Source organism: Rhineura floridana, chromosome 8 (genome assembly GCF_030035675.1).
Source record: "Rhineura floridana isolate rRhiFlo1 chromosome 8, rRhiFlo1.hap2, whole genome shotgun sequence".
Taxonomy (NCBI): Eukaryota; Metazoa; Chordata; class Lepidosauria; order Squamata; family Rhineuridae; genus Rhineura; species Rhineura floridana.
In genome coordinates, this window is record NC_084487.1 from 44,178,928 (window position 1) to 44,201,409 (window position 22,482).

The 22,482-nt window shown below is 40.8% G+C and overlaps 1 protein-coding gene across 1 annotated transcript; it reads right to left on the reverse strand.

The window, feature by feature from the left end:
- Positions 1-482: 482 nt before the first annotated feature.
- On the reverse strand, positions 483-22,213 carry DDX17 (DEAD-box helicase 17). Its single transcript, XM_061639122.1, has 13 exons — positions 21,746-22,213; positions 18,860-18,998; positions 15,815-15,914; positions 14,302-14,435; positions 13,265-13,330; positions 12,942-13,083; positions 11,666-11,826; positions 11,411-11,583; positions 10,906-11,016; positions 10,140-10,201; positions 9,747-9,806; positions 5,632-5,868; positions 483-3,426 (listed from the first exon to the last, which is right to left on the reverse strand). The coding sequence occupies exons 1-13, from the start codon at positions 21,787-21,789 to the stop codon at positions 2,912-2,914; spliced, it is 1,944 nt and encodes a 647-aa protein (XP_061495106.1). The 5' UTR covers positions 21,790-22,213; the 3' UTR covers positions 483-2,911.
- Positions 22,214-22,482: the final 269 nt, after the last annotated feature.

Consider the following 22,482-nt stretch of genomic DNA (forward strand, 5'->3'; position numbering starts at 1 on the left):
GCCTGTGGTCATGTGGGCTGGGGATGATCGGAGTTAAGAAACATCTTATATTCCACAGATTTTCCAACCCTGCTGTAAGGAATTTCCCTCCTTAGTATTTCTTTTTTGTTACATTCATATCCTGCCTTTTTTTTTTTGCCATGGAATCAAGTACACATCTGGTTCCCAGGCAGCCTCCCATTCAGGCACTAGCCAAGCCTCCTGCAAGTCAACCACAGAAACGTATTCCATGCATTGTATTCTCTCCACAATCATGATGTTCTATGGCAAGTATCTTTTCACCCAAACTTTGCAGCAGAGTGAAGAACTGTAGCCTATTATGGATATTCAAATATTCCTTCCTATATGAGCATAGTGCTTGCTATTGTAGAGGGTAGAAATATCTAATTTCTCAATTTCCCAAAGTATTCTAACTGGAAACAGATAGGAAATATGATATTCAAACAATTGTATCTTTTTAAATTAAAGACAAGAGTTCAAAGTTTATTGACAAGTATTTTATTCATACCTACAAAAGAAAACAAGATGGTATCAAAAGGACAATTTACAAACTAATAGGAACATAGCTTTTTAGTATGCTGTGCCTGAACACCAAAGGGCTATGAATCTTTCCATTCAAGTCTTCGTTAGTACAACAGGAATGTGTTCAAATACCAATAAGGGTTGAAACAGAGCACTGATCCCACCCAAAAAGCCTCTAAAGTTTAGAATTTAAATCTTTCGACTCAAAGCCCACACAGTAATTATCTGGAAGGAAAGATATGCTGGATTGGTATTTCTACAAATGTTTATGGAGAAATAGACATTACCACTTCATCAACAGGGCTCTTTAGCTGGTAAGTGGAACCAAGCAGCACCAGGTGGGACACAACCAATACATGCCACAGAGCATTCAATGGTTGCTCAACACTTTGAATGAGCTTGAGAAACTCTGGGTTGTAGCTATCCTCAAGCTACAATAAAGCACTATAAGATCTAAACATAATTTTATGCCAGCAGAGATTACTGAAAAAAGACTTAAGGCCATACAGCATCCTGAAACTCTTTTACAGCACAGGGGGGATGTATGCATTATGCCCCACATATCCTTTGCTTGCAGATGCATTTCTGCATGAACTAACAAGTAGTTCCATGATGTTTTTTCAGGAAATAAGCATGTATTTATCACTGTTCAAAATGAATGTCCATTTCTAATTTTTTTAGCACTGAAGCTTACTACTAGATTTCTCCATTCTCCATTCTCCAGCTTACAATTATGGAAGTCAAATGAGGCACGAGTAATTTAAACTGGCAAACATTTCCCTCCCACCATCGTGCCAACAACCTACCTGTATGTTGCGTGCAGACCCACAAATGATTTTATCATTCCCCAGGTTGCTCTCTACTGTGGAATACAAATATAACACCCCTCCCTTTTTAAATAAACCAGCCCCACATTGTCATAAAACAACTGTGGACTGTTATATTTATTTGAACTATGCATTTCCCCCCAAAAGAGAACACTGTACCACACGTTATGCCTCACTCCATACGCAAGTGATCTCCTGCTATGTTACCTGAAGTTAACAGGTGATGCACTAAAAAAACCAACTACTACCAACTCTTCTGCTAATAGTCACAGGACATAAGCCTTAGTACATGAAGAATCCTGCCCCCCCTCAACCTCCTACAGCCTTGCTTAGTCTGGAAAAATCAACAAGATTGAATGGGACTGTTTACTAAAGTTCCATCCTTTCCTAAAATTTCCTAGAATGCTACCTACCTGTGAAAGCAGAGTGTAAAAGACAGCAGAACAAACTCACTCAAAAGCCAAGGAAAACCCTAGTCAGATCTGGATGTGAATGCAGCTCCAAGACATATTAGCCATCTCTTCCTCCTCCCCCATGGAGAGGGGTTTAGATTCCATCTGGCCTAAAATAAACTTAAAATTTGAAACAGAAAACCTGAACCATTTTACTCAATACAATGGGATCCTGAACCTGCCTGATAAAAGGTGCTATATTAAGGAGGTACAGTATACACCAAGCACATGAAGACTATTTAGTTTTCTCAGTATTTTCTGCTTCAGTGCAAGCTTAACCCCAGGAGCTGGAACTCTGGGGTGTAGTGGAAAACAACATTATGATAATTGGGTGAAAATCCAGTTGCTAGTAATTTAAGTGCCACAGAGAAATTCAATTAACTTAAAAATGTAATGATTTAGTGATTAACACTGGGGTGAAGTACAGAAAAGAACACTCATTTCCAATACTCTGTCTTTACATCCTTCCCTAAAGGGCTGATAAGATATCTAGGAGCTGCAGAAATGTTAGCCAAAATTAAACTTTCTTTATGTGATTTCTGTACAGTGAAGGTTTGGAACAACCATAAGCTGAGCCAAACCATGCTAATTATCTTTTCAAAACCCAGCTATGCCAAATCCAAAGCCTCAGGTTCAATTGTCCTTGTAGAGAAAGTCCCAACTTCAGTAAGCAAAAAAGACGCCACTTTCAATATTCTGTTAAGAAGGAAGCACTATTTGGCAACATCTTTCTTGTGGTTCATAAGATGGAGAAGTTGTCCCTCTCTGCAGCAAGTTTTCATACACAAGCCTCAGACACAATTACTGGGCTGGGACCTATCTACTCTGTAGGACTTTTTTTTTTTTAAAAAAAGAAAATAATCATTCCAGGTCTTTTTTAACATGCAAGGCCAAACATGTAAAGAGAAGTTAGTTTTCCAGCCAATGCTAATTTTAAAAACAAAATCAGTAATGTGGACTAGGGACCACTGTTTGTGGGCAGAACTTGATGGTGAGCTCTACATCTAACCTGCGTTAGGGAAAAACATCACAATGGAGATGAAGGGGGGAGGGAAAGGAGAGAAGGCTCTTAATTGCAAGTCTTGACTAGTCAGCAGGAAAGCAAATGTCTTACTTGCGTGAAGGGGGTGGGGGTGGGGGAGGGGGTGGATACTGGTAGCTGGCAGTCTGTCCCATATAGCCCATCACGTTAGTGCCTGGAGGCTGAGGAAACTGTTGCGACATGAGAGGTTGTGGTTGCTGGCCTGAACGGCCCATCCCTGCATACTGCTGTTGGCCAGTGCTTTGTGAGTTTCTCCCAGCGTTGGCAGTGCCGGTTCCACCATAACCAGCGGCACCATATTCTGCCCCATAACCACTTGCACCATAAGCAGCAGCTCCATAGGTTCCCTGGGCATAACCATACTGGCCCTGCTGTGACCCAAATGCAGAATTTGCATTCCCATATGCACCACCATAGGTCTTGTTGGCTCCATTGGCAAAGCTGTCGCTACGATCACGGTCTCGGAAGCTACTTGAGTCTCTTCGGCCATCTTTAACTCCCCGGAGCCTCCGTTCACACTCCTCCTGGTACATCAGATTAGGATTGTTGGATGAATTGTTGGTACGGTAACGAGAGCGACCACCTGGTGGTATACATGAATGAATACAGCGTCAATTTCAATTAAAAGCTTTCTAGATCAATTTTGGTTACACTAAAGCCTTATACATGACTTTCGTGCATTTGAATTAGGGCTGTGCACTGGATTTGGCTGAGTCCCAAGCCAAATAGAGCCCATTCAGACGTTTTGGGGCCTCAGTTGAATAGGGTTCTGACAGCCATGGATGGCTCCAGGTTGGACTGGATGACCCAGAACAACCTAGGGCTCTCAGGCAACAAGAGGCAGACGTGGCTCTCCTTCCTGAATGAGCACTGCTGCTGCCCCACAGGATTGCTGCAGTTGCTAGTTTGTAAGGCACTTTCCTACAGGGAAGCGCCTTGCAAACCTGCATCGTGCAGATTCATTCCCTCGGCTTGTTGGCTGTTGAGCCCAGGGAGTGATCCGGGGTGGGTGGGTGGGTGTTCCAAGGTGCTTTCCTGCAGGATTGCTCCGAGCTCAACAGCAGGAAAGTGCCTTGCAAACAACCATCCCCAGGTGAGCCAAGGGAGTAAACATGGGCAGAAGTGACCCTACTCTTGGGAGGGGGAAAGAGACACATCATCTCCTTCCTTCTTCCCACTCTGTTTAATTAGGGGGGTTACCTTAATTAAACATTAGCCCCACCTCCCTAGCTCATTTGGGAGTGGCTCAGAGCCAGTGCGGGTGGTCCCCAGGTTGACTCAAGTTGGATCTGGCTATGCCCTCACCCTCTGGATCAGCACCACAGGGTGAATGGGGGAAGGGTCTGTCCACAGCCTTAGTTTGCACTTAGGGTACACATTTTCAAGCCAGAGCAGGGCCACACTTTCTGGCCTATCCTCCATCAACTGTGCACTTAGTGCTGTTATCTGCAAGGAAAGCCCCATGCACAAGCAGCTGTTCATGCATTAAACCACACTCCATGGAAGTCAGAGTTAGCACAGCAGCATGACGTCAAGGACAAGGCAACAAGCATGGTCTCATTCCTGTTTCAAACCATGAGACCCTACACACGAGTAATGTTTGAATGTCTATTTACAGTACTAGAACCAACAGTCTTTGCAACTGAGCATAAAGATCCTCACACTTTTTTCCACATTATATAGTCATCATATTAAATCTGCATTTTAAGATTGTTTTTTTCTTTCATCAGGGAAAGAATTAACTGAAAAAGAACAGAAGATTCTTTATACTTGGTCTTTGAGCAAGTTTTGATCTGTAAGGGTGGAACTTGGGGATTTTATACAGATGTACAAACATGCAAGGCCATGAATAAAGGTACTTTAATTTGAGCCTTTTCTATAAGCACCAATTACTGTGATAACAGCCATTTAATAAAAATCAATATATGAAATAAGTAAACCAAAATACAGACTGGAGAAAACTCTAGGAGCCCTGCTGACTGTCACTGCTATTTCTCTCCTGTGTAACATAGGCTGACATTTCTCCTTTGATCAGAACAAGACTCATACTTAAGGTGTTGTTGCCAGGAATCCCAACTACCTCCTTTCTCTGGCTAGCTACTTGTTTGAAGTGAATATATGCAATGTGGAATGAGGTGGATTTCGATCAATACTGAACAAGTCTAACTGCCATTTTCCCTAGACAAGGGGTCACATAGACAATAGAGAATAGTGCTGTTGTAGTGAAAATGTGCCAAGGACACTGATATTGCAGGAATGAAGGGAGGACGGATGGAACAGGGGGCAGAGCATCATTGTAGCATTGTAACACAGAATAAAGCAATGTAACTGTTGCCATGACTGTGACAGAGGTAAAGGTATATAACTCTGTAACCAACCACCATTTTGAGGAAGAGAGTTGAGTCCTGTACTCTACTCTGGCTAAGCGCTTAGCTAAATAAACAACCTTAAAACAGGCTTTGGCTTCATTATTAAGTCTCCTCAAAAAAACTCAGTCGTAAATTCCATGACAGGAACAATGCACCAAATGTTCCCCCCACATCACATGGCATCTGTCCCCAGGAGTGGTTGCACAGTTCATATTTACAGGAATAGCTATGATGTTATGGTCATGTGTGACACAGGCTTGATACATGTGCACACCCTCAGTAGTGAGCAATTTAACAACTGCAAGAATAGCCTTCCTTGGGAGTCCAGTTGCCACTGGTACAGCACTATATTAAAATGCACCTTTGGCAAAAGACAGCCTGTATAGAAACCACAAAAAAACCGCAAACAATCCTCTTACCTCCACCACCACCGCCACCTCTATGGTCCACAAGCTGCATCAGTTTAGGGTTGATGGCCTGATTGGCTTCCTCTAGCACTTTTATTAGCTCTCTAGCCTGTTTCAGATTCCCTGGTGTGAAGAATGTATAGGCAGTGCCTTTGTTGGTGCTACGGGCAGTACGGCCGATTCTGTGGACATAATCCTCCGAGCTGTTTGGATAGTCGTAGTTTATCACAAACTTTACGTCTTCCACATCTTTGTGAAGCAACCAAAGCACAAAGGGTTGAGGACAGGATATGGTGGAAGGATGTGCCAACAGAAGGTGGGGAGCACAAATGCAAGTGACAGTAACAAGAGAAAAGAAATAAGTTAATAGTTGTAAAGAATAAAGACAGTACAGACTCTTCCCAACAGAGCGTAAAGCTAAAATGGGAGATATGCCCATGGAAATCAAGAATTTATGTTCAGAAAGTGAACAAGTCAAAGCAGTTTTCATCATCCCTCTAAAATCCATCCATCCTTTGCTGTATGCGTGTTATGAACATACACATGTAATATTGATCTCTGAATATTTTAATTGTCGAATTCAGACAACTGTACACCAGCAAGTCAACTAATAAACAGATGTGGCATTCTTTTTACAGACACAGCAAACTGGACTGGATGAAGGAGAGAACTGCCACATGCCTTTAACTCTGTTAGGAGAAGTCAAAAGTCCAGCAATTCCGAGACTACTTACCTTCCAATTATCACAAAGATGGAAAACAATGTTTTTTTCCAAAAAGTTATGATAGCTAAAGTATTTTTTTCCTCTTCCCAGTATCCATAAGGTATCCCAGTTTTATAACTGACGTAGTTTGCAGTTTGGGTCAATGGATAGCCAGATTATTTTAATCCTCCTCCTCCTCTAAAAAGAGCATCACACTAACATTTGATCACATCCCCAAGTCCATCTTGGTGAGATTTCTAGCATAAGATTGCCTGCAGTTAACTTGGACTAAGGGGGTAACCTCTGATGCAAACATTCAAAGCCTTACGGAAAACATCTGAAATTTCAGAAGTGCAGCGGACAGAAAATAAATGTTAGTGTAATGCTTTGATAAAAATTTGCCATACAACATTAAAGGAAAACAATTTTACATTAAAAATTAACAGTTCACTTACAAAAAAATCTGCATTTTACAGAGAATATTCAGATTATATCCAAGATAAAACACAGATTGACTTTTCTTGAAAAATGAGAAACATTCCCTGTTTTGTTACCAGACCGATGCACACTCCCTCCTCCTGTGGGAAATCGCTGCAGCCGATCCCGTCTCTTTGTCTTTTATTTTTGGCGGCCTCCTTTCGAAAACTCCGCCCTCTGACACGGGACCACTGGAGCGCGGGGAGCATGCATCAAGGGTCCATGGCAGCGAGAAGTCCCCACACACGCTCGCTCTGTGAACTGGCCTAGATGCTTCTCTTTAGCCCCATTTGTCTGCCAAGCGCCTGAGAACCTGGGTTCACGTAAACGTTTCAGGTCCTCCAACGCTTGCTGTCCCCTCACAGGGCTTAAAGGGGGCAACTGTCAAAAATGCAGATGCTAAAAATCACATCCAAAAGGTCAGACTGCATCTATTGCCCAGACTACATCAATTTCAAATAAAAGGATTGGGGAGAGGGGCAAAAATAAAAGTGGGTTGCAGTAGTGGCAAAGGGGTATGATGTCTGTTTCTTATTACAGCAAGGGGGGGGCTCCTCAATCTTTCCAGACTCCAAAGTCCTGAATCACACCAAAAAGTGAGAAGGCAAGATTTCACAGGGGGCAGCGCGAGTCTCCAGCTAGGGTCCTTGGTGCAAAGATCTCAAAGGGCAAATGTTAGATAAGGGCATGATAACAGAGAGAGTGCATTCACATCTTCATAGCTAGGGGTTAACTGGAGTCTGACAAACAGCAGGCCATATGGGGCCTCAGCCAATCCCATTCTGTACATCCATAGTAAACAGCCATAATGAATACCAGGAAGCATATTCTTGTTAGAAAGCAGAGGCTGTCAGTTAACAATGAAGGTCTCAATGACTGGATTTTGTTGGAAATCCACAGAAGGGAAACAAGGAAAAGAGGTGGGGTCAATTTCCACCTTAAAAAGGTGTGTATCAGATCCACGTTATTTGACTTGTGGAGAGGGGATAACATGCAGTAAAAGGGGATGTTTCTTGCTAATTTATCTTGCACTGATGTAACATTGTGCTCATCAAAATATTTCTTCCAAGGAAATATATTCAGTTCTTGATCATTCTAAAAAGGAATCTGTCTACCTGGGGATGCATTCACACTGAGATGCCCCCGACGACTGACTGAACCTTAACTGGGAGGGGCAGAAACTAGCAAATACGCATCATCTAGAGAGCTGCTTCGACCACCAATGTAGATATGTCCCCAGACCTGCACTGAGTGATCGGCAGCTGATAAAGTTTCTGTTAAAGAAAACAAACAAAAAGAAATTTAATGATTTGACTTTAACAGAGTGAAGTGTAACCAATTTTTTTTTAAATGAAAAACAGTGCAGAGGGAAGTCTTCTCTCCTGAGGGTCATTCACGAAGACGTCATTATGGGGGACTCAACTTACCTGGAAGGAGCTTTCTGAGACCAATGTTCCTTTGAGGAGAAGGAAAAACCCTGGTGACTCAGCCAAAAAGTGCGCGCCCCTGTTCTATGTTTTAGGTAGAAGCCTTCACTTTCCAGGAACTTGGAGGAATTCGTCCAGAGGTTTGCCAGCTAGGTATTATGTTTTTATTAAGCAGCAAACTCTGGGCCCCAAAACAAGCCAAGATGTTATTTAGTAACAAGAAACAGACTCTGGTACCTTTTCCCCACAGCCTCAGTGAAGTGGAGAAGGCAGAACGGGGAGACTGTTTTCTTTAAATAGTATCCAAATGAGTTGTTTTGGGGAAATATATATGAGAAGGGCTGATTTTAAGTGTCTAGGCAAGATGCACAAAGAAGCTACCAGCACACAGCAAGCCTGTTTAAAAACCACTGCCGAAGAAAGCAGCATTATGTTTTATTTTTTAAAAAAAACTGGCCTCACCCCCTTCTCCTAACAGGCCTAAGTTCTACCTGCACAGGTCCAGACATGACCCCAGAGGACAGAGACTGAAATCCATATAAACACTTCTTCAGAAGTGTTTCCAATTTAGGGGATTGCATGGGAGAATGAAGGTTATGTGAAATCATCTTATTTCAAGTTCATTTAAAAGGAACGAAGAACAAACTGTCCTTTCAGTACTTTTCAAAGTTTCAAGTGACAAAACGTTCAAATATTTAAGCAAAGTCACTCTGAACTACTTGAGGAATTGTTTTCATTGATTCAGCATAAAAACACCAGTGGGTCAGCCCACTAAATTCAACACTACTGAACAGCCCCAAGATTTCCAAATTATCTACAATATGGGCAATCTTACATTTTTGGACTGAGATGTAAAGCTTAATCAGGATACAGATATACTTATTAAAGAGAGTCTATTTATTCAAGTATCCAGAAGAAACCATTTTTATAGCACTGAAGAAAACTGAGATACATCACACTACAAGTCAACTCTTGTAGCTTTTACTAGAACCTCAGAAATCCAGTCCAGGTGGAAAAATGAGGTAGAATGCTTGTGTGTTAAAATACAAAATATGTTCACATATGTGAAACAGTGCTCCATTGTAGTGGTAAGTCTGTCCATGTAAGGGTCCTAAGGTGCAATTACATTAGTAATGCATCTGGACAGAAAATTATTTTTAAAGGCGTTTCCTCCACCATCTGGTAATTCTGAACAACTTAATGGGCGCAGTCCAATCCTAGTCATCCAGCCACAAAGCTGGAGCTGGAAAGGAAGAGGGTATAGTGGAAGAATTGGGCTGAGTAATTGGACGTCTCTTCTCCCCACTGGCGATCGATTAGTCATGCCTAGGCCTTGCTGCAGACCAAAGCCTGTTCATTAGGAGCAGGAAGAGATTTTGAATATGAAAGAAAAAAAAGATCAATATTAAAAAAGGCATTTCACATGTGGGGGAAAGTCACGCTTTAAAATTATTTGGAAAAAAGTGTCAAATCTAAAGAAATGACCTGAGAAGCAGGCAGAGAAGCCCATGTGTACAAACCTAGCCCACGAGATGCAACATCCGTAGCAATAAGGATAGGAGCTTTTCCAGAACGGAATTCTGAAAGAAAAAAATCAATGTACATTAATGAGTCACAAGTACCACAAATAAAAAAAATCTTGTTGATGGTTCTAGAATTAGACTTGAAACCTGAGCACTGACCCACACTAGAATTGCATGCAATTAAATTTTGCTGTTTTGTTGCATTTCCATTAGGAAAGCAGATAAAAATGTAAACTCAATATTGAAACTAACGAACGTTTACAACAGCTAAACAATAAGCATTTTAAGCTTATAGATGGGATCGATAAGACTGTATTGCTTTTGAATCATATAACTTATGGACAAAATAAATCTCTCTGGCAAGCCAAACAAGGTTTTCCTGCTACTCACCATTAAGCACCCAATCTCGTTCTGGTTGACTCTTGTCTCCATGAATACACATAGCTGGCCATCTATAAAGGCAAAAGATTTTCCACAATTTTAGAAACTACATGAACAGGTTCCTGGAAGATTAACATTTTACGACAGACAGATACGGATCAATTTAAGAAATGAAATAGTATTGTCATTTTAAGGTCAAACAGGAAGCAAAAACATGTGTGTAGAAGGCTCCCACAAACAAGTGCCACACGTCACTGGGGGACAATATAACCCTACAGAAGCTAAGGAGATACTTGAATAAAGCTTCTGGATAGAGATTAGAACAGCTAAAATACCAAGCAAGGGTACCACTAACATATAGTGAGGAACATAGCATGCTCTTCTGCCTTTCTTTGCTTGCACCACCCAATTACTGTGTGTTTCCAAAAGAAGGGCTCAATTATCTGTGTCAGCTTTCAAGTGCTAGTGGTTAATTAATCTCTCATTGCCCTACAATTGCCTCAACAACCTGAGCTATCCCCTCAGATTCAGAAAGTGTACTGTTTGCTCTATCTTATTGGCAATTGTTTTGATGAATTATCTTAAGTCTTAAGATGCATAGAGCATAATATTGCCAGCCCCTTGTTGCTGTAAATATCTTCCTATGCTTTGTTTGTAATGAAATCCTGATTACAGAAGGAACGAAGTGGCTGTCTGCCTGAGAAGCCAGGTTGCACATGTTTTAAGACTTCCCATTTACAACATTACCAGTGCAAATTAAGAGCAGAAGACCTACCCATCTCTACGCATCCTTCGAGTTAGGTCATCGCATCGTCTTTTTGTCTCCACAAAGATAATTGTCTTATTCTCTTTTTCAGCCATGATTTCTTCCATCAGTTGTATTAGTCTTTTAACAAAAACAAAAACAAAACCCCCAACAAATTATAAACAGGAAAAAAATATAAGCTATTTTTATACCATTCAATCTATTCCAAATAACTACACATAACATTTAAATGGTGAGTAAATACTCTCTAACTTCAGAGGGTGTTTTATGGTAAGAGTATCTGACTAGATTTTTGATCTTAACTCACTTGGATATCAGAATGAGCTGCACTGTCTTATGCTGTAATTGCTTTGGAAGTTCAATTAAGAAAAAAAGGAGAAAAATATATAAAAATCAACGCATAGTTACATTTCACTGGTCTGACTGAATAACTGGCTGAGGTCAACTTAAATAACACTACTTTAAGGGGGGCGTCCAATTTGCCAAACAGAAACTAGTACAACAGCATCCATACTTATGATCTTTTTCGCTCTCCATGCACACATCCACTATTTGCAGGATGTTATGATTGGCACTCAGCTCCAGGTTGCCCACGTTGATCTGGACATAGTCATGCAAGAAATCCTCAGCGAGCTGGCGCACCTCCTTTGGCCAAGTGGCACTCCACATTAGTGTCTGCCTGTCAGGCTGAGAGGAAAGACTTATTATCTGGATGGTACTGTTTAAAGCGGGAATTCAAGGAAAACTAGTATGGTCAAGTTTTACATACCCGTATCTGATCAACAATTTTACGAATCTGAGGTTCAAAACCCATATCCAGCATTCTGTCTGCTTCATCCAGTACAAGGTATGTACATCGGCGGAGGTTAGTTTTCCCTGCTTCCAAGAAATCAATCAGACGACCAGGTGTAGCAATGCAAATTTCAACACCTTCAGGGGAGGGAAGGGGTAATCTTAAATTACCTTAATGTTAACTGATGAATCTAAAGATTATAGTTCAAAGAAAAGCCTCACTAGTTTTGCTCACAAACTCTCCATACAAGGCTTATACATTTTCTATTTCTCTTCCTTTAAAAGATTTTCAATTGATTTTTTAATAACAAATTGCATAAAAAAGAAAGAAAAACAAAAAACTGAGCGGGAAAAATCCATCCACATTAAAGACACAATAACCATTGATACATCCATCTTAGTTTAAACATATAGATATATGCCATCCAGAGATGTATCTACACAAAACTGACTTTTATAAGAAATATGTTCAAATGTCACACGGACAGTAAGGTTCTCAGACCACAGGCTTGAAGCATAATTCTCTTGGTGACCATAAAAGCTTGCCAAATCCACTTCTGCTGCCTGCTGTTAATCCCTAAGCTACAGGAATATAATTTAAAAATACATAGACATCTGCAGATATCAAGAATTTCACCAAAACAAAACTGATACAGGCAACAACTTCAGACCAAAAAGAATACATCACTGGACATCTCACATCAAACACCTCAACAAGTATTTCCAGCATTACACCTCCTTCATCTATCTGTATTAGACAGTGCCTTCCTGTAAAGACGTTGTGCAGTCCAATATACCCAAAATATAAATTTTTGCTGGATCAATCTCAAATTTAAATCTAAGGAAACATTCTGTATAAATTCTAAAGCAATTTCCATTGTTTAGGTTATATGGCACATTCTAACTCCCTATTCCATTCTTCTCTAAACTCTTCAACTTCTACTTTACAAGATTCCAATATGCATTTGTAAACAACAGTTAGAGGTTTTGCTTTCTGTGAAGATCCAATTATTCCCTCCATCAATTTAGGAGATGCTCAAGCATTCGGAAACAGACAGTCCATAAATAGACACCAACAGGTGCTATAATTGAAGATATTGCCATTCAGTACTCACCAGTAAATGGTATTTCGATTGCACTATAAGAAACAGCAAAAAGTCTCCATCTGATTCTAATATTAATCAGTCATATTGGGGCCGCATAAATTTATCTGTTACAAATACCATATGTGAAGTGAGCTCGCTGTTAATTACCTCTCTCCAAGTCTCTGATTTGGGGACCTTTGGGTGCTCCTCCATATATACAAGTACTCTTTAATCTTGAACATTTACCATAATCATCAGCTACCTGTTGGACTTGCTGGGCCAGCTCTCGGGTTGGAGCTAAAACCAAGCACTGCAAAAGAAGGCATCAAGAATACTGTGTGACAATATTCCAAACGTAAGGTATCTGTGCTTAAACATTAGAGGCAAAGCTCACAAAACTACCACCTCAGATTTCTGAGGTGTAATGCAATAAAGAAGCATGCAATGTACATACACAAAAAGCATATATATATTATTTAAAATATACTCACAATTGGACCATCCCCTCTTTCCAAATATGGCTGGTGGTTGATATGAACAATTGCAGGCAGCAAGTACTGAAATAGGGGGAACCCAAGTTATCAGGGGACACAAAAGTAATAGTCACCTCTATAAACTATTACCTAACAGAGAGGCTTTGAGCAGGCATGCCAGTTGTCCAATTCATAAATACAGTTTAAGTAAAAAGTGAGATTTATAGCTTCCACCTCTCCATACATCTGAGAGTATCCAGGAGGAGGGCAGATGAGCAACACACCAACTCTGCAATGAGTCAACATAGTTCCCATGATCCTCAGACGTGTACAGATGCTGTACAGCTCAAGTTTTAGTTTATTATAATACAGAGAGGCAAGGATGAACACGAGATCCTTCCACCAATAAAACAGCAATCATATGCAGCCAAATAGGATTGTATTCCATCAGCTAAGCAGAGAGAACTGCTGTAGTTGTCGCATTCATGTAAACTACAGTGCAACTGAATAAGAATAAGCTGTGACAATATTCCCTCAGTGTGATGCTAAGACAGTGATTAGCTTCTTACTATCCATACAACACAGTACCATTTTCACAATTCCATGCACTGCATACTTTCATAAGTATTTGAGGGAGGGCGGCTTTTGAGCACTCATACATCGTTAAAGCCTAAGCATACTTATGTGACAGCAGTTTCAATTAACAGCAATGAACCACGCCCAAATAAGTGCTTAGCATTAATTTCTCGGTCTAAGGCTGTAATCCTTTGCAAGCTTATCTGGAAGTTAAGTTCCAGTAAACATAGGACTCACTACTGAGTAACATGCACAGGATGAAGGCTCACAATATTAAATGTGAAAAATTTAAATACATATCACCCCTGCACCTTGTCCTTATTTAATTATAGATAATCAATCATTACAAGATGTTTTGCTATTTGTTCATATGAATCTCTCGTTATGTCACACTGTGACAGCACGCAAGTTTTGTGGGTTTTTTTAAAAAAGGGATTCATACATTAAAAGAAATTCCATAGAAACTGAAAAATACATACTGCCAATGTTTTTCCAGAGCCAGTCTGTGCAATGCCCACCATATCTCGACCACTAAGGGCCAATGGAAAGCCCTGGCACTGAATTGGAGTTGGTTCTGTAAAGTGCTGGTCGATCAAGACATCCATTACATACTCTGGAAGTTAAAAAAAAATAGATATGCACACAAATGAAAAATAGAATGGCATAAACATAATGCTTGCTATATTAATTAAAATTTCACAGAGTGCAGTTTCCCCAATGCTACATGTTTAAGATTGCCTTAATGGGGCCAAACACATATGATCAGAAAGCTTATTTATCACTTTCACAGCCAAAAGTCCCCCCAAGGTGGTACACAACATAAAAATTATTTGATGAAATTTGGTTGCATCCAATGTTAGTCATACTCAGAATAGACCCACTGAAATTAATGAACATGACTAACTCAGGTTCATTAATTTCAATGGGTCTACTTTTCATAAAACTTAGATGAATACAACCCAAAATTAAGTCAGATACAAAATTCATAATAAAAGTACCTACAAGCAATTCATTTCAAAAACAGCAGTAATGGTTAAAATTACAACATTAAGATTCTATATGGTACCAATTACCTAGGGAGGTGCTGGGCTCTCCAACACTAGAGGCATTCAACAGGCAGCTGGACAGCCACCTGTCAGGTATGCCTTAACTGATTCCTGCACTGAGAAGGGGGCTGGACTCTATGGACTTTTAGGCCCTTTCCAACTTTACTATTCTATGATTCTGAGAACATAGACCAGCATCATTATCAACTAAAACCATATTTAAACAACCAGTCTTGAGAAGCTGCTTAAACCCAGTCAATAAGGGAGCCAGATGTATTTTCTATGGAAGTATCTTCCACAATAACGAAGCCACCACTGAGCAGACCTCATTTCTTGTGCCCACCAGCTTGATGGCCCTTACTGACAGGATGAGAGCAAACCCTCTACAGCTAATTTTAAGAACTGGGCAGTCTCACATAGGTCTGGGCAGTCCCCTAAGCCATTCAGAGCCTTAATGAGAACAATGAGCACTTTGAATTAGCTCCCAGAAAGGGAATGACAGCCAGTGCAGCTGGTAAATGATCAGTGTTATATGTGCATATTGCTTTGCCTACAGAAACAACCAGGCAGCTACATTCTGCACCAGCTGAAGCTTCTGAAGTTTTCAAAGGCAGCCCCACAAAGAATGCATTACAGGAGTCTAGTGTGGAGATAATTAGGGCATGAATGACTGTGGCAAAGTCTGCATTCTCCAAATAGGGGTGCAGATGGCAAAAGGGAAATCAGCCAGAGTTGTGCAGGAGAAATCTCAAGTTGCACACCTGATCCTTCAGGGGCACTACAACCCCATCCAACACTGGCCATGCAACTCTACCCAGATCAGCATATTTCCCATCCTCAGTACCACTGTGAATTACATTATGTTTCAGTTTCTTTACCCTCATTCATCCCAAACATTATCCAAGATCTCCTCCTATCTGTCACTGTTGCATGACAGAATACTTACGTGGAAAGTTACACTGGTGGAAGGCAAACACAGGCTTGGGGCAACCATCTGATCCTCTAACTGTAATCTCTTTCTTTCTTCTCAGTTCATCAACCTCATACTGTTTAGAGGAGTGAAAAATGCAAGAAATTTTCTGAGAAGCAACAATTCAATGATTTTCCTTTATTATGAAAAACATTACTGGCATTAAGAAGATGAGCCCTTCATTTCTGTCAGTGCAAATCACCATAATCCATTTTCACTTAACATATGTTCTGTAACCGTACCTCTTTCTGTTTTAATCATCCTACCTGACAGACAATTATATTTTTAGAGCCGAAAGGCAGAATAGAAATGTTTTTATCAAACATTTCTCTCCCCATTAGTCCCATTTTCAAGTTATTGAAAGGATGGACTGGAATTCATGTTCAAAACTGCATCCCCCACAATGGCTCACAAACTCCCATGTAGTTATAAACAAACATACATACAACCCAATCAAAAACCTCTAGGACTCCAATCCTATATATACACACTTACTTGGGAGCATGTCCCACTCAATTTCTATGGGAACTTGCTTCCAAGGATATATATATCGGATCTATCCAAAGGCCCTTGCGTGCCAATAAAGTCTTCTTGCCCTGCCTAAGTCATATTCAGAGCATAACCCATTGAAACCAATAGTCTTAGTCATGACTAATTTAAGTTCACTGATTTCAGTCGGTCTACTCAGAGTATGCTTCAGTCCATTAATGGAGTACCTCAGGACCTGGGGCTGAAAGTGGCCCTTCGGACACTTCCCAGGCAGCATCCCTCCCCTCCTTCTGCTTTTGCCTAGCTGGAATGTGCCCTTGGACTATGATAATGCCTCTTGCTAGCCTGGAGGGCATGGACAGAGACACACACTTTTGCCTCTGATCCCACCCGCTACTGGAATGCAGCCCCCAGAAGGTTGTTCATGAGGAAATGTGGGTCTTGGGCTGAAAACGTTTCCTCACCCCTGCATGAATCAGATACCATGGGAGACTCATTTCTATGCTGACAGACAAAATGCAGTTAGATCTTACTGGGTTGTTTTTTTTTAAAGAACTATACATGTAACCATTTGGTCAGCTATATTTTAATCCATGCACACAGTTTTATAATCTTGGAGCAAAAGCAGTTTAAGATTGTATTTAAACTAAATTTATTCCAGAAGTCTATTTTTATAAAAGATAATCCAACTCAAAATGCTTGCAGGTCACCGTTCTAAGGCTTAATCGCCTATATAAACAGATTATAAATTTGAATTGCATAGGCAAAAATGTCCCCCAGGTAATCACAAACACAATATGAGCCAACAGAGCAATGTGGCTGCAAATAAAGCAAATGCTATTTTAGGTAGCCTTAACAGAAGTCTAGTTTCCAAATTGTGTGAAGTACTAGTACCCTCTATTTGGCACTGGTTAGGCCTCATCTTAAGTACTGCATCCAGTTCTGGACACCACACTTCAAGAAGGATACAGACAAACGAACAGGTACAGATTAACAGTTAGAATTTTTCTAACTGTTACAGCAGTACAACAATGGAACCAATTACCCAGGGAGGCCATAGAATCATAGAATAGTAGAGTTGGAAGGGGCCTATAAGGCCATCGAGTCCAACCCCCTGCTCAATGCAGCAATCCAAATCAAAGCATTCCCGACAGATGGCTGTCCAGCTGCCTCTTGAATGCCTCCAGTGTCAGAGAGCCCACTACCTCTCTAGGTAATTGGTTCCATTGTCGTATGGCTCTAACAGTTAGGAAGTTTTTCCTGATGTTCAGTCGAAATCTGGCTTCCTGCAACTTGAGCACATTATTCCATGTCCTGCACTCTGGGATGATCGAGAAGAGATCCCGGCCCTCATCTGTGTGGCAACCTTTCATGTACTTGAAGAGTGCTATCATATCTCCCCTCAGTCTTCTATTCTCCAGACTAAACATGCCAGTTCTTTCAGTCTCTCCTCATAGGGCTTGGTTTCTAGTCCCCTGATCATCTTTGTTGCCCTCCTCTGAACCTGCATCCTTCTTGAAGTGTGGAGACCAGAACTGGAAGCAGTACTCAAGATGAGGCCTAACCAGTGCTGAATAGAGGGAAACTAATACTTCACATGATCTGGAAACTATACTTCTGTTCATGCAGCCTAAAACAGCATTTGCTTTTTTTGCAGCCACATCACACTGTTGGCTCATATTCAGCTTGTGATCAACAACAATTCCAAGATCCTTCTCACATGTTGTATTGCTGAGCCAAGTATCTCCCATCTTATAACTGTGCATTTGGTTTCTTTTTCCTAACTGTAGAACTTTGCATTTATCCCTGTTGAATTTCATTCTGTTTTGTTCAGCCCAATGCCTATCAAGGTCCCTTTATATTTTGTTTCTGTCTTCCAAGGTATTAGCTGTGCCCCCCAATTTTCTATAATCTGCAAACTTGATATGCATACTGTGTACCTCTTCATCCAAGTCGTTAATAAAAATGTTGAAGAGCACTGGGCCCAGGACCAAGCCCTATGGTACCACACTCGTTGCTTCCGCCCAGTTTGAGAAGGTGGTGGGCTCTCCAACACTGGAAGCATTCAAAAAGCAGCTGGACAGCCACCTTTTAGGTATGCTGTTAGTTGGATTCCTGCACTGAGTAGGGGGTTGGACTCGATGGCCTTACAGGCCCCTTTCAACTCTACTGTTCTATGATTCTAATGGGGCAGGCCAGGTTTTAAAGATTAGAAGAGGTTGTTCTCTCTACCATTTAGGCTATTTGATGGGTTACACATCACTGACATTAAGTATGTCTAGGCAAGTGAGCTTAGAATGTTTTTACAGGCTTTTTACAAGACTGCAATAATAGAGAAGATAGATCAGAAATAACTTCGTAAATTGTAATAAATGACAGAAAAGATTACAATTGCAGCGCGTAGGCTGCCAAAGCTATCTGTAGAAATAATTCTAGTTATTTTCATATCTGTGTAGCACTCAACTGGAAGAATAAAAACTGGGAAAGTTTCCAAGTATACTAAGCACAAAAGAAAGAACAAAGAGAACTTACTGGAGTGAGTCTGGCCACTTCTGGATGTTCAGCATAGAAATTTTTCTCAAATTTGGGCAATTCATTCAAATCCCATTTCTTCTTACGGAGACGCTCCCCTGGGTTTCCAAATTTTTTGGGAGGGAGTGGACCGCCAAACCTGGGTGGGGGGAGGGGTTGCAGTAAAAGTTGTTTTTCAAGTATTTTACAAACATATTTTTGAGTCTTTGTTATTCAGGTTAAACTAAGAAAACACTTTGTCATTCAGATTAAACTAAGAAACTAAAATTTCCTAATTCGTGAATTAGGTAAAAGTGTCACCTATTTCATCTTGTTGAAATTCCATACAATGATTGTTATACTCAGAACAGCCCCTGAAATCAATAGACTTAACAGCATAAGTCTGGTGACTTCAATGGGCTTATTTGGAATATAGCTTAGTTAGATATTCCCCAATGAATTTACACTAAAGCAATGTTCCCTCCAATTTCCCCTCTTTTGACCATTTGCTGCACTATATCCCTAACCAACAAATGACAAACAAAAGGAGACACTGGACAATAGAAGTTTTGCTGTTTATCAGTAATTTAACAGCTCAGCTTCTGGAAATACTGAAGACACCAAGATTTAAGAAAATGCTTATTCCATGGGTTGCCAACCTGGCACCCGCTCTCTGGTTTGCAAATGTCCCCACAGGACCAAAAGGTTTGGTGACCACTGGTTTATTCTATATAATTTGTTTTCTGCAGAAGGAAAGCAGCAAATAATATCCCAAGCAATTACTTTAATAAAAATTTGTGGAAAGGAAGATTAACAAATACTGAAAATTTCTAAATATGTAGTTAAAACATTTTTGCACATTTTTCCTAACATTTCTTTCTAATGGAAACAACGGGACACAGCTTCAACAATCAAATCCCATATATGAAAACAGATTTATAGAGTGTCTTCTTTTTCAAACAATCTTATTTATGTGTAATTTAGCAATAAGCTACAGAAAACAGACATATATGCTGGAATATAGTTTTAGCTGCAACAGGTCATGTATTGCCACTAACAATGCAATTCTAAGTACGTTTATTCTGAAGTTATTCCCAAGAATTCACTGAAGCTTACTCCCAAGTAACTGCACAGAATTTAGGCCAAATACTTCTATGGAAGTAAATCTAAATGAACATAGTGGAACTTATTTAAGCATCTATGTATAGTACTGTCCTGTAGGTTGCTTAAAGCAAAAAGCTTACCAGTAGTATGACAAACAGACCACCCCAAAATTACTTTCTTCAGCTCTCTTAAGTGGAGTAAGTCCCACTTAACAGAGTGGACCTTATTTCCATGTGACCAATATTAGGATTACCTTGTCAGACTATTTCAAAGTAGAGGTGACTACTGCTCTTGACTATCAGCTACACTGAATCGTTGTGTCCAACACCTACAACCTACATAGGAATTGTGCAGATCCCCATGCTGACTTCTGCATATTCAGACTAGCAGCATCAACATGAGCAGCACCATGACAGCAGCACCAATGCAACTGCCATAGGTAACACTTGCACTGGAAAAGCTGCACCTGGAATTGTTTCAGTTTTCAGTATCCCAGCAAGAGCAAGAATTGATCTCAGTTCTTGCTAACTGAATGCTGATCCAAAGCATATTTACTTGTAAGTTGTCTCCTTGATTTGAACAGGATTTATAACAAGCAAGTGTGCTTAGGATTGCAACACAAGTGATGTCATGAGCGAATTATACATATAATGATGTGTAAACCATCGAGTTTTTATTATACAAACACTCTAATCAGGCTTGCCATTAGATATCCCAAACAAGAACATGACAAGGCGTTGAACAGAAGCAGAGAACAGCCACAATGAAATTCTCACAAGTGTGTGAAAATGAACTTCTGTTGCAATCATATTATTAAAGAACAGGCACTCTGATTTGAACAGAATTACACTACAGTCAGGATTTTGTTATGCCTCTGTAGCTGTAATGTTGATCTATTTTATGACTTGCACAACTGTCATTAACAGTCACAGGAAACACTGTGTTCTGTCATAATGCAGGGAAGAGGTTTAACATGAAACAGGGAATCGAAAGAAAGTGAACAATAAGCATTACGTCTGTGCAAGTCAGGGCCCATGACTAGGAGCACATCACAAGCTGTCAACAGGCCTTCTGCTCTCTATTCACTTCAAGGAAGAGAAAAGGAACACAAGCCAACTTTGTCCCAAGAGCCTGTAGCTCCCGCCTCCTAAGGTCTCGCACTTCCCACTCCAGATCTCCACCCTTCGTGGGCCCACATTAAGCACCTCCCCACCTTTGCCTCCATATTGTAACGCCATCTTCCAGCCACTTACATTTAATTTCTGCCAAGGCGTCTGTGACTTTAGGAACTACATAACAAAAGAATCCAATAGGCTAAGCTTTTCTCACTTAATTTTCTCTCTCAATAGGAGAAAGCTTTACCTTTTGAATTACAGCTCGTCATTCAGCTGTAGGAAAACCAAGAAGCCTTCCTACAAAAAAAATACAACTTTTTATCACCAGCCTTAACCCATTTTAGCTTCTCTGCGTGCAGTCCGACACTATGTGTGTTTACTCTGAGTTACCACCGAATTCAATGGATCGTATTTCCAAACAAGCGTGTAAAACAAATCCTGCATATCACTCCCGCCATCTCTTCCAGCCTATGCCAAGATCCCTCCGCCCTTTCTCCTGGCGGGTCTCCAAGTATTGTATTCCTACGAGGAAGGTAGAAATTCAACGAATTAACACTTCCCAGCACAAGAATGCCATAACGGGAAAACTGCATCCGATGATTTCCTGCCTGTCACGATGCAAGACACAAAAAACTAGCGAGACGAGGAGAAAGACTGCAAATCCCTGAAGTTCTGCTCCCTTCCTTACCCGCCACGGTCACGGTCGCGGCCTCGATCTCCAAAGCCTCGCATCCTCACAGGACGAAAGAGGCCTCTGGCACAAGACTAGGTAGGCAAGGAAACCAGAGACTGAAGGCCCGGCACTAAGAAGACCCAACCGCAGCTGTTGTTGGTTTTTGTTGCTGCTGCTATGTCTCTCCAGAGTCTGCCTTAGCCGCTTTGTTTCCCTTGCTCGCTACGGCTCAATTCCCGCGGTCTCTAGACCAGCCAAATCCAGGCAGAAATAGTTTGGCGCTAAAGGCAAGACCGTCTTTCTTCTTCGGCCTCCCGACACAAAATGGCCGCCGCCACCTTAACTTGCCTCTTCTTACGTTATCAGTCTGCCAGACGGTTGCGTAAGATACGTCCTTGAATAGCCGTGGGGTGGGAGAGAATATTTCTGCACTTATTCTCGAAAAAATGATCGCCTACGTTGTAAAGTGATTCCATAAAGGAAGCCACAGACCTGAACTTACAAGGTCTGAAGAGGGTGGTTCATGACAAATGCTCTTGGAGGTCACTGATTTATAAGGTCGCCATAAGTCGTAATCGAAGACACCTAACAACAACAACGTTGTAAAGGGCAGATTCAAAAACATTTCACTTGGGTGTACTGTACGGAAAATACGTAGCTGTAGTCTAGTGAGGGGGCCAACTTTATGACTGTTCTTGAAAGTCATCTGCGCAAAGAACCTGTCCAAAAGCGTTAAGGAAATATTCTAAAGC